At 52.2% G+C, this 12045-nt stretch overlaps 1 protein-coding gene across 1 annotated transcript in view; it reads left to right on the plus strand.

Moving 5' to 3' along the window:
* ERO1A (endoplasmic reticulum oxidoreductase 1 alpha) overlaps window positions 1-12045 on the plus strand; it is a 61143-nt gene that overhangs the window by 21288 nt on the left and 27810 nt on the right. The window contains 4 exon segments of the mRNA XM_060262569.1: window positions 1805-1881; window positions 5956-6034; window positions 11096-11174; window positions 11177-11207. Coding sequence (XP_060118552.1) covers window positions 1805-1881; window positions 5956-6034; window positions 11096-11174; window positions 11177-11207 — 266 coding nt within the window.

Raw genomic sequence — 12045 nt, forward strand, 5'->3', positions numbered from 1 at the left:
TGAAATAAGATTAACATTTCAGTTTCCTTCCACGACATCCGCCAGGTCAGACCCCACCTGGTGGACTTCCTGATGGCACTTTTGCCACTGTGTGACACAGAGTGTTGGACTGGATGGGCCATTGGCCTGATCCAACATGGCTTCTCTTATGTTCTTATGTGACACAGAGTGTTGGACTGGATGGGCCATTGGCCTGATCCAACATGGCTTCTCTTATGTTCTTATGTGACACAGAGTGCTGGACAGGAGGGGACACTGGCCTGATCCAACATGGCTTCTCTTATGTTCTTATGTGACACAGAGTGTTGGACTGGATGGGCCACTGGCCTGATCCAACATGGCTTCTCTTATGTACTCATATGACACAGAATGTTGGACTGGATGGGCCATTGGCCTGATCCAACATGGCTTCTCTTATATTCTTATGTGACACAGAGTGTTGGACTGGGTGGGCCATTGGCCTGATCCAACAGGGCTTCTCTTATGTTCTTATGTGACACAGAGTGTTGGACTGGATGGGCCCCACTGGCCTGATCCAACATGGCTTCTCTTATGTTCTTATGTGACACAGAGTGTTGGACTGGATGGGCCATTGGCCTGATCCAACATGGCTTCTCTTATGTTCTTATGTGAAACAGAGTGTTGGACTGATGGGCCATTGGCCTGATCCAATATGGCTTCTCTTTTGTTCTTAGATCTGGGGCAGTGATCCTCTGTATTCTTGGTGCTTGTGGGGGGGGGGCAACAGTGGGAGGGCTTCTAGTGTCCTGGCCTCTTAATGGCACCTCCTGATGGCACCTGGGTTTTTCTTGGCCACTGTGTGACACAGAGTGTTGACCTAGAGGGGCAATTGGCCTGATCCAACATGGCTTCTCTTATGTTCTTATGTCAGGGACAGTGATGCTCTGCATTTTTGGTGCTTGAGGGCCCACAGTAGGAGAGCTTCTGGGATTCTGGTCCTGCTGGTGGACCCCCTGGGTTTTGGCCACTGTGTGACACAGAGTGTTGGACTGGAGGGGCCATTGGCCTGATCCAATATGGCTTCTCTGATGTTCTTATGTGAAACAGAGTGTTAGACTGGATGGGCCATTGGCCTGATTCTATATGGCTTCTCTTATGTTCTTCTGTGACACAGAGTGTTGGACTGGAGGGGCCATTGGCCTGGTCCAACAGGGGTTCTCTTATGTTCTTATGTGACACAGAGTGTTGGACTGGATGGGCCATTGGCCTGATCCAACATGGCTTCTCTTATGTTCTTCTGTGACACAGAGTGTTGGACTGGATGGGCCACTGGCCTGATCCAACATGGCTTCTTTTATGCTCTTCTGTGACACAGGGTGTTGGACTGGATGGGCCATTGGCCTGATCCAACATGGCTTCTCTTCTGTTCTTATTAAATACCAACTTCTTTTTTATTTACTTAACACTAAAGAGCAGTAAAGATGTTTCCTGCCACCCACCTAATGTTTTTAGGAAGCAGGCCGAGCCGGGTGGGGCTTTTGCCTAGCAAGCCTTCTGACTGGCCACTGAAGATCTGATTGGCTGTGCAGATTTTTAAAGCATCGCTTAGGCAGCAGCTGCCACCACGGCACGGTGTGGTGGCCACGTTGTGGCTGGCTCTGCCTTCTGCACCAAAGGAGATCCGTGTCCTCTTCCCGCACTGCAGATGGAGGGTAGGGTGAAACTGAGGGCCGCAACTACCTAGCCTGACCGCGGCAGAGGCGAGACGCCCATCTTTCTGTCACGGCCCCTTGTCCTGCACTGCTTTCATTCTGTTCTACAACCTCTGGTCTTCCTTTTTCAGTATTCCGAAGAAGCCAACACCCCTGCTGAGGACTGTGAAGAAGCGCAGAGGCTTGGAGCCGTCAATGAATCTTTAAGGTGCTCTTTCTTCTTCTGGATATACTGGGGGGCAGGAGGGGGTGGGGCTCAGAGCTGGTATAGTATCCCGGGGTCAAGAAGCCAAGGTCCACAGTCCGACTTCATTTTGGTGGGCTTTGTCCAGTTGAACCAACGCAAAGCTTCCTTATAGTGAATCAGACCCTCAGTCCATCAAAGTCAGTATTGTTTACTCAGCGGCCAGGCCTGTAGCCACAGAGGGGGGTGGGGGAACGGCCCCCCACCCAACCGCCCCTTGGACCTTTGTGGTCCCTCCATTCTCCGGCCCCCTCTCTCTCCACGCTGCCTGCCCTAGCTCTGAATGTTCTGAGCGCACCAGAAAGCCGGCCTCGGAACCGCCGGCCTCGGAGCGGCTTTTCCCACCGGTCACATGACCGGCTAGGGTTGCCAAGTCCAATTCAAGAAATCTCTGGGGACTTTGGGGGTGGAGCCAGGAGACTTTGGGGGTGGAGCCAGGAAACACTGGGGTGGAGCCAGGAGCAAGGGTGTGACAAGCATCACTGAACCCCAACGGGAGTTTTGGCCATCGCATTTCAAGGGACGGCACACCTTTTTAAATGCCTTCCTTCCCTCCACCTTCCCCTTCTCTGATTTCACCTCAGAGGCGGGGCGGAGCGGGCGACGCCGCTGCGCGGCTGCCGCCTCTTCTCCACTTCACCGTAACTGCTCCTCCGAGATGGGCTCAGGCTGAGCCCATCTCGGAGGAGCAGCTACGGTGAAGTGGAGAAGAGGCGGCAGCGCAGCGGCGTCGCCCGCTCCGCCGCTGAGGTGAAATCAGAGAAGGGGAGGGTGGAGGCAGGTCAGGAGCGTGGCGAGCCGCGAGTCCGGGTCCTAGAAGGACCCAGATTCGCTGCTCGCCATGCTCCTGGCCTGCCTCCACCCTCTCCTTCTCTGATTTCACCTCAGAGGCGGAGCGGAGTGGGCGATGCCGCTGCGTTGCTGCCGCCTCTTCTCCAGTTCACCTTAGCTGCTCCCCCCTCCCCCTGCTTCCGTTTTTTTGGAGAGCTGGGGAAGAGGCTGTAAATCCTGGGGTCCCCCGCCAGGGCGGGAGGGTTGGGAAGCCTATAACCGGCGGGGGGCGGGGTCTTGAAAGAGCCCCTGAAGCCCGCTCTATCCTGTTTCGCCCCGTTGGTGAGTAGGGAGGGAGGGGGAGGTGCCGCGTGGAGTGGGGCGGGGCCACCGGAGCAGCACGGAGATCGGGGCCAGGGTTTCAGTTTCAGTTTATTTCAATTTATATCCTGCCCTTCCCACCGAAGTGGCTCAGGGCGGCTTACAACACATAAGAACTAACATAGGTTTTGGATTTATAATACAACAAATTACACCGTTAAAACAGTAAAATGGTAAAACATAAAAACAAGCGATCTATCAGAATACTACACTGCAATCTTCTATAGAGTTTCCAATGCCAGTTAGTTATAGGCCAGCCGGAAAAGGGCTGTCTTACAGGCCCTGCGGAACTGGCCAAGGTCCCGCAGGGCCCTCACCTCCTCCGGCAGCTGGTTCCACCAGCAAGGGGCCGTTACCGAGAAGGCCCTGTCCCTGGTGGATTCCAGACGGGCCTCTTTTGGCCCGGGGATATCAAGCAGATTTTGAGAGCCCGATCTCAGCACTCTCTGGGGAACATGCGAGGAGAGACGGTCCCTAAGGTAGGCAGGTGTCAAGTCAGCTGATTCAATAACGAGACCTTCTTGATAAAAGTTTCTAGTTTATTGATATCATTGTTCTCGACTACTCAGAGAGATTGGAAGACTAAGGAACATACAGCAAAGCATAATCATATAAGGTATACTTCAAAGGCATTCTTTAGGGAGGGGGTACTATGCAGGGCACATTCACACATTGATGTTACAATTTCGTTCTCAGGCCTGTTGGCCTTGGGCGAGAAACCTCCCCCAGTGCCCAGTCTGAGAAGGCACTACAATCCCTTTCACATATTCCCATTTCAAAGCAAAACTACATAACAAAGGAAGGGAGGGGGGAGAGGAGAGTTCGAGCTAGCAGCCTTGGCATACAGTGTGGCTTTTACCCAGAATGCTTCCCCCTGAACCAAAGATGGAATACAGACTTGACCAGGGTTGAAGCAGACTTGACAGGCAGGTCCTAGGCCATATAGGGCTTTAAAGGTAATAACCAGCACCTTGTACCGGATTCGGTATATTATTATTACTGGGGTGGGAGGGGTGGGGCCCCTCCATCCAAAATTTTTTCCCGTGGGGCCCCCCCCCCATCTGGAATTTTCTGGCTACGGTTCTCCAAGGTTCCGTCTTTCACGTCACTTCATATGTGGTCCTTTGAACGGGAGACGCCGGGGATTGAAACCTGGGATTTTCTGCTGGCCAAGCAGATGCTCTACCACTGAACCACTGGCCTTCCCCTACAGTTCTGGGAGTTGTGCTTTAAGGAAGACATAGACAAATGGGAAGAATTTTGGCGGGAGGGAAGCAACGATGGCTCGGTGGGAGAGCGTCTGCTTGGCATGTGGATGGTTCCAGGCTCAGTCCCCTGCTGTCTCCAGTTGAAAGGACCAGGCAGGAGGTCAGGGGTGGCCAACAGTAGCTCTCCAGGTGTTTTTTTGCCTACAACTCCATCAGCCCCAGCCAGCATGGCCATCTGGAAAGCTACCGTTGGCCACCCCTGCAGTAGACGGCAGATTCATGCATTCATGATGGTATGGAAAATAGATCCTGTAAGGAGATGTTGTGGCTACTGGGTCTGTTTAGCCAGGAGAAGAGAGAGGTGTACAAGACAGCATTCTTCAGATACGGAAAGGGCTTTCACCTGGGCAAGGCCATGGCCTTGTTCTCTACGGCTCCAGAGTCAACGACTCACTTGGAGAGCCAGTTTGGTGCAGTGGTTAAGTGTGCGGACTCTTATCTGGGAGAACCGGGTTTGATTCCCCACCCCTCCACTTGCACCTGCTGGAATGGCCTTGGGTCAGCCATAGCTCTCTTATCTGGGAGAACCGGGTTTGATTCCCCACTCCTCCACTTGCACCTGCTGGAACGGCCTTGGGTCAGCCATAGCTCTGGCAGAGGTTGTCCTTGAAAGGGCAGCTGCTGTGAGAGCCCTCTCCAGCCCCACTCACCTCACAGGGTGTTTGTTGTGGGGGAGGAAGGTAAAGGAGATTGTTAGCCGCTCTGAGACTCTTCGGAGTGGAGGGCGGGATATAAATCCAATATCATCTTCTTCTTCTTCTTCTTCTTCTTCTTCTTCTTCTTCTTCTTCTTCTTCTTCTTCTTCTTCTTCTTCTTCTTCTTCTTCTTCTTCTTCTTCTTCTTCTTCTTCTTCTTCTTCTTCTTCTTCTCCTTCTCCTTCTCCTTCTCCTTCTCCTTCTCCTTCTCCTTCTCCTTCTCCTTCTCCTTCTCCTTCTCCTTCTCCTTCTCCTTCTCCTTCTCCTTCTCCTCCTCCTCCTCCTCCTCCTCCTCCTCCTCCTCCTCCTCCTCCTCCTCCTCCTCCTCTTTTCTGGGAGAACCAGGTTTGATTCCCCACTCCTCCACTTGCACCTGCTGGAATGGCCTTGGGTCAGCCATAGCTCTGGTAGAGGTTGTCCTTGAAAGGGCAGCTGCTGTGAGAGCCCTCTCAGCCCCACCCACTGGCGATTTCAAGCAGAGTTGAAGAAAAAGAATTGCAGATTTATACCCCTCCCTTCTCCCTGAATCAGAGACTCAGAGTGGCTTACAATCTCCTTTATCTTCTTCCCCCTCAACAGACACCCTGTGAGCTGGGTGGGCCTGGGAGAGCTCTCCCAGAAGCTGCCCTTTCAAGGACAACTCCTGCGAGAGCTATGGCTGACCCAAGGCCATGCCAGCAGGTGCAAGTGGAAGAGTGGGGAATCAAACCTGGTTCTCCCAGATAGGAGTCTGCACATCTAACCACTACGCCAAACTGGCTCTCACACAGCCATCTGTCAGGAGTGGGTTAGGTTTCCTGCACAAATTGGGATGAGCTGGACTAGATGACCTTTAAGGGACCTTCTAACTGTAGGACTCCATGATTCTGCGCATCTGTCCCAGGGATATCATAGCAACCGATAGTTTCTTCTTCCCTTTGCAGTGAGAAAACGGTGGAGGCCGTACGGCAATGGACCCAGCACGACGATTCTGCAGACAGCTTTTGCGAAGCGGATGGTATTGTTGGGGTTCAGTTGTGTTTGGTATTATAGCTACATTTAAGACGGGGCTCAGGTCTGAAAGAAGGGGCTTTTGGGAGCTCTGGGTGAGGCTGTGAGAGAGCTGGCGCGTTGCCCAGCTGGCTTTCTCTGTACTTTAGAGGTATGCTTGAAGCAAGTCAGTTCTTTACTCAAATTCTCCCTGAAATCCCAACCATTTCTTTCCCTTCTTTTAAGGCAGCGGTCCCCAACCTTTTTGGCACCAGGGACCGGTTTTGTGGAAGACAATTTTTCCCTGGACTCGGCAGGGGTGGTGGGGGCAAGATTTCGGGATGATGCAATTGTGCACTTTGTTTTAGTGTGGTGGTTAAGTGTGCGGACTCTTATCTGGGAGAACCGGGTTTGATTCCCCACTTGCACCTGCTGGAATGGCCTTGGGTCAGCCATAGCTCTCGCAGGAGTTGTCCTTGAAAGGGCAGCTTGTAAGAGAGCTCTCTCAGCCCCACCCATCTCACAGGGTGTCTGTTGTGGGGGAGGAAGGGGGAGGAGATTGTGAGCTGCTCTGAGACTCTTGAGTGGAGGGCGGAATAGAAATCCAATGTCTTCTTCTTCCTCTATAAAGTTGATATCTTTGCTACCTGGCATTGCATGTTATGGCACCCATGGTCCGGGTATCTTTCGATACTCTACATTGCATGACTTGACAGACGCTTATCTACCTTCTTGAGTTTTCTATTAAAAGGATTATTTTTTTAAAAAGTCCTCCTTGCTGTTATAACAGCATTCCGGTTTTTTTTATTTACTTAAATAATCACAGCCTGTTTTCTACCCAGAGGAGACTCAAAGATGCTCGCCTCGTTCGCCTTTCCTCCGTTTTATCACAACAATCCTGTGTGGCAGGTTAGCCCAGAGGTCTCCAACCTTTTTGGCACCAGGGACCAGTTGTGTGGAAGGCCATTTTTCCGCAGATTGGGGGGAGGGGGGATGGTTTGGGGATGATACAATTGTGCACTTTATTCTGGTGCAGTGGTTACCGGAAGACGTTCCGGACCATAGGACGCACCTTCCTCCTGGGGGGCGATCCGCCGCCTCTGCCTCTGATCCCGGCGCTTCCCCCGCGCCTGCCTGCCTGGCTCCAGCTTCTTCCAGCAAGCGCTGGGATCACTCCACGCTGCCCCCACCGCAAACCCAGCGCTTTGCGAGTGCCGGCTGCGGAGGGGGCAGCGTGCTTCCTCCATGCCTGTCTGCCTGGCTCCAGCTCTGATGCTTACAGCAAGCGCCAGGATCTCTCCCTCCGCCCTCCGATCCCGGCGCTTGCTTTAAGCATCACAGCTGAAGCCAGGCAGACAGGCACGGAGGAAGCACCCGCCCCCTCTGCAAACCTAGCGCTTCGCGAGCGCCAGCTGTGGAGGGGGGAAGCGTGCTTCCTCCGTGCCTGTCTGCCTGGCTCCAGCTCTGATGCTTAAAGCAAGCGCTGGGATCGGAGGGCGGAGGGAGCGATCCTGGCGCTTGCTTTAAGCATCAGAGCTGGAGCCAGGCAGACAGGCATGGAGGAAGCACGCTGCCCCCTCCACAGCTGGCGCTCGCGAAGCACTGGGTTTGCAGAGGGGGGCGGGTGCTTCCTCCGTGCCTGTCTGCCTGCTCCAGCTCTGAAAGTGCGTCTTATGGTCCGAAATATAAGGTAAGTGTTCAGACTCTTATCTGGGAAAACCAGGTTTCCCCACTCCTCCACTTGCAGCTGTTGGAATGGCCTTGGGTCAGTCATTGCTCTCACAGGAGTTGTCCTTGAAAAGGCAGCTGTTGTGAGAGCTCTCTCAGCCCCACCCCACTCACAGGGTGTCTGTTCTGTGGGGAGAAGATAAAGGAGATCGTGAGTGACTTTGAGATTCGGAGTGGAGAGCAGGATATAAATTCAATGTTGTCTTCTTCTTCTTATTATTATTATTACTACTATTACATTGTAATATATAATGAAACAATTATACAACTCACTGCCCGGTGCTAACAGGCCACGGACCAGGGGTGAAGACCCCTGTTATATTTGAATGGTGGTCAGGGAAATTGACAAATGTTGGTCAGGAAAAGTCAGGGAAATGCAAAATTAAATTTTAGTGGCAACCCTGTCTCTCAGCCCCACCCACCTCACGGGGGTGCCTGTTGCGGGGGAGAAAGGGAAAGGAGATTGTGAGCTGCTCTGAGACTCTGTCCTTGAAAGGGCAGCTGCTGTGAGAGCCCTCTCCAGCCCCACCCACATCACAGGGTGTCTGTTGTGGGGGAGGAAAGGAAAGGAGATTGTAGGCCGCTCTGAGACTCTGTCCTTGGAAAGGCAGCTGCTGGGAGAGCCCTCTCAGCCCCACCACCTCACAGGGTGTGCTGTGGTGGAGGAGGAAGGGAAAGGAGATTGTGAGCTGCTCTGAGACTCTGTCCTTGGAAGGGCAGCTGCTGTGAGAGCCCTCTCCAGCCCCACCCACCTCACAGGGTGTCTGTTGTGGGGGAGGAAAGGAAAGGAGATTGTAGGCCGCCTCTGAGACTCTGTCCTTGGAAGGCAGCTGCTGGGAGAGCCCTCTCAGCCCCACCCACTCTCACAGGGTGTCTGTGGTGGAGGAGGAAGGGAAAGGAGATTGTGAGCTGCTCTGAGGACTCTGTCCTTGGAAGGGCAGCTGCTGGGAGAGCCATCTCAGCCCCACCCACCTCACAGGGTGTCTGTTGTGGGGGAGGAAGGGAAAGGAGATTGCAGGCTGCTCTGAGACTCTGTCCTTGAAAGGGCAGCTGCTGTGAGAGCCCTCTCCAGTTCCACCCACCTCACAGGGTGTCTGTTGTGGGGGAGGAAGGGAAAGGAGATTGTGGGCCGCTCTGAGACTCTGTCCCTGGAAGGGCAGCTGCTGGGAGAGCCATCTCAGCCCAACCCACCTCACAGGGTGTCTGTTGTGGGGGAGGAATGGAAAGGAGATTGTAGGCTGCTCTGAGACTCTGTCCTTGGAAAGGTAGCTGCTGGAGTGCCCTCTCAGCCCCACCACCTCACAGGGTGTCTGTTGTGGGGGAGGAAGGTAAAGGAGATGTGAGCCGCTCTGAGATTCGGAGTGGAGGGCGGGATATAAATCCAGTGTTGTATTGTTATTACTACTACTACTACTTCTACATTGTAATATATAATGAAATATTTATACAACTCACGGCCCGGTTGCTAACAGGCCACGGACCGGTACCGGGGTTGGGGACCCCTCTTTTAAGGAATTGGGAGGCAGTTTCTAATCAATTCCAGGTTGATCAAAGAAAGAATTTGAAGGGAGGAGAGGAGAGAGGCAGGAAGAGAGGTTTGGCAAACATTTTGGATTTCGCTGCCTTCCCAAACCTTCCTGTCCTCCTGCCAGAGCGCCACCCTGTGGCGTGGTATGTAAAGCAACTGCAAAGACTGATGTTTCAGTTTTCTTTACGGCTGGTTTTCCCTACTACAGGGAGAAATCAAAGAGAAATTCTTCTTCAAAAAAGAGAATAAGAGGATTGATAGCAGTGCCTAAAAAAAAAAGAATGAATTTTGGAAAAGAAATTCCTTTCCCGTAACAACCCTAATCTCTGTGCGAAAAGGGAGGGGAGAAGCGAGACAGGGAGCCTCGTCAATTTGCCATAGAAGAGATCTCTCATTCCCCTGTCTGCCCCTGTGAGGTGGGTGGGGCTGAGAGGGCTCTCACCTGTCTGCCTCTGCTGAACCCCCCTTTCCCTCGGACTCTGGTTATCCCCTTGCTCAACTTTCGCTTCCCAGGGCCTCTTTATGTCAGAGGAAAGCACTTTGGGCAGGAGGATAATAATAATAATAATAATAAATTATTTTTATATCCCGCCTCCCCCGCCAGAGGCGGGCCTCAGGGCGGCTCACAGACATGGAAATTCATGATTTAGATAAAACAATATAAATAACAATTATTAGATATAGTTAATTACATAATAATTTAAAATGAATAAAATAGATAAAAATAGGTGCTATAAAAATACTGTAAGTTGTAATATCCACAAGATGGCTAAATAGCTACACATCAGATTAGCCAGGTTCTGTCTCAAAAGCCAGCTGGAAAAGAAATGTTTTACAAGCCCTGTGGAATTGATTCAAGTCCCGCAGGCTCGTACCATCTCTGGAAGATGATTCCACCATCGAGGGGCCATTACCGAGAAGCTTGCTCCCTGGTTGTCTTCAGTCTAGCCTCTCTTGGCCCAGGGATTGTTAGAAGATTCTGAGAGCTAGATCTCAGTGCTCTTTGGGGAACATATGGGTGCCACGGTGGCTTGACTGGAGTGCCAGAATACAATCCAGTGATTTCTCCAAATGGCCGTAAGGCAGGGGTGTCAAACCTGCCGCCCGTGACTGGAGCAGGCCCCCAGAGGGCTCCTGTCAGGCCCGCAAGTGACTGTTGTCTGCTTCCTTCTCCCTTTGCTTCCTTCTCCCTCACAGCTTGTTTTGCTAGCTTGCTCAATCAAGCCACAGAGCACAATCTCGGTTTTCTCCATCTGGCTGACCGGCACTGTGAAACAACTGATGTACAAAAGCTCGCAATGCCCAGCCGCTTCATGTTTTCCTCTGGGTCTTAGGCTTGAAGCATTGGCCATGAGATTTCTGTCATGAATGTCAGTAAACCAAAAGTAGGTTTGCAGCTTACAGACGCATATCCAAATAACACCTGAACAGCATACTCAGGATTGCTACAGCACAGACACTGTCTCCAGATTTTGAGGCAATAATTCCGAGCAAGAGGCGTCAGTTATCAAAGAAATAAACAAAATATTGCAAGAGTTCTGGTCTTTAAGCATGCTTTAAGTTAAAAAAAACCCTTTAATTGTGTTTGTCTGTCTCCTTTATAAAGTTTATGTTTCCGCTACCTGGCATTACATTTTATGGCTCACCACGGCCTGGCCCGACAAGGTCTCATTTTTGCCAGATCCAGCCCTCATAACAGATGAGTTCGACACCCCCACATAAGGTCTCTGTAATGGGGCTCGTCCTGGCTTCAATCTGCTTGCTGTGTGGGTGCCCTCAGGCGCTGCCAAAGATGTCTGTCTCTGACCGGGGATGTCTTCCCTTCCTAGATATCCCAGTCCCCCGAGGCGGAGTATGTGGACCTCCTGCTCAATCCCGAGCGCTACACTGGTTACAAAGGGCCCGATGCCTGGAAGATCTGAACAGCATTTATGAAGAAAACTGCTTCAAGTACGTGCCTGCAAGGGGGCAGATTCTGCTCTTCTTTGCAGCTGCTCTGTAACAGGGGTGGCCAAACTGTGGCTCTTTCACACATACAGTGTGGCTCTTGAAGCCCCCACTGCCCCATCAGCTGGCTTGGAGAACACATTTGAAGTTGCTTTCTTACACCCCTTCCTTCCTTCCCTCCCTTCTTCCTTCCTTCCTTCCTTCCTTCCTTCCTTCCTCCTTCCTTCCTTCCTTCCTTCCTTCCTTCCTTCCTTCCTTCCTTCTTCCTTCCTTCCTTCCTTCCTTCCTTCCTTCCTTCCTTCCTTCCCTTCCCTCCTTCCTTCCTTCCCTCCCCTCCTTCCTTCCTTCCTTCCCTCCTTCCTTCCCTCCCTTCTTTCTTCCTTCCCTCCCTCCCTCCTTCCTTCCTTTCCTTCCCTCCCTCCTTCCTTCCTTCCCTCCCTCCTTCCTTCCTTCCTTCCCTTCCTTCCCTCCTCCTTTCTTCTTTCCTTCCTTCCCTCTTTCCTTCCTCTCTCTTCCTCTCTTCTTTCCTTCCTTCTTTCCTTTCCTCCCTCCTTCCTTTCTTCTTTCCTTCCTTCCCTCTTTCCTTCCCTCCCTCCCTCCTTCCTTCCTTCCCTCCCTCCTTCCTTCTTTCCTTCCCTCCCTCCTTCCTTCTTTCCTTCCCTCCCTCCTTTCTTCTTTCCTTCCCTCCTTCCTTTTTTCCTTCCTCCTTTCCTTCCCTCCCTCCTTCTTCCTTCCTTCCTTCTTCCTTCCCTCCCTCCGTTCCTTCCTTCCTTCTTTCCTTTCCTTTCCTTCCCTCCCTCCTTCCTTCCTTCCTCCTTCCTTCCTTCTTTCCTTTCCTCCC

This window comes from Heteronotia binoei, chromosome 21 (genome assembly GCF_032191835.1).
Source record: "Heteronotia binoei isolate CCM8104 ecotype False Entrance Well chromosome 21, APGP_CSIRO_Hbin_v1, whole genome shotgun sequence".
NCBI classification, from domain to species: Eukaryota; Metazoa; Chordata; class Lepidosauria; order Squamata; family Gekkonidae; genus Heteronotia; species Heteronotia binoei.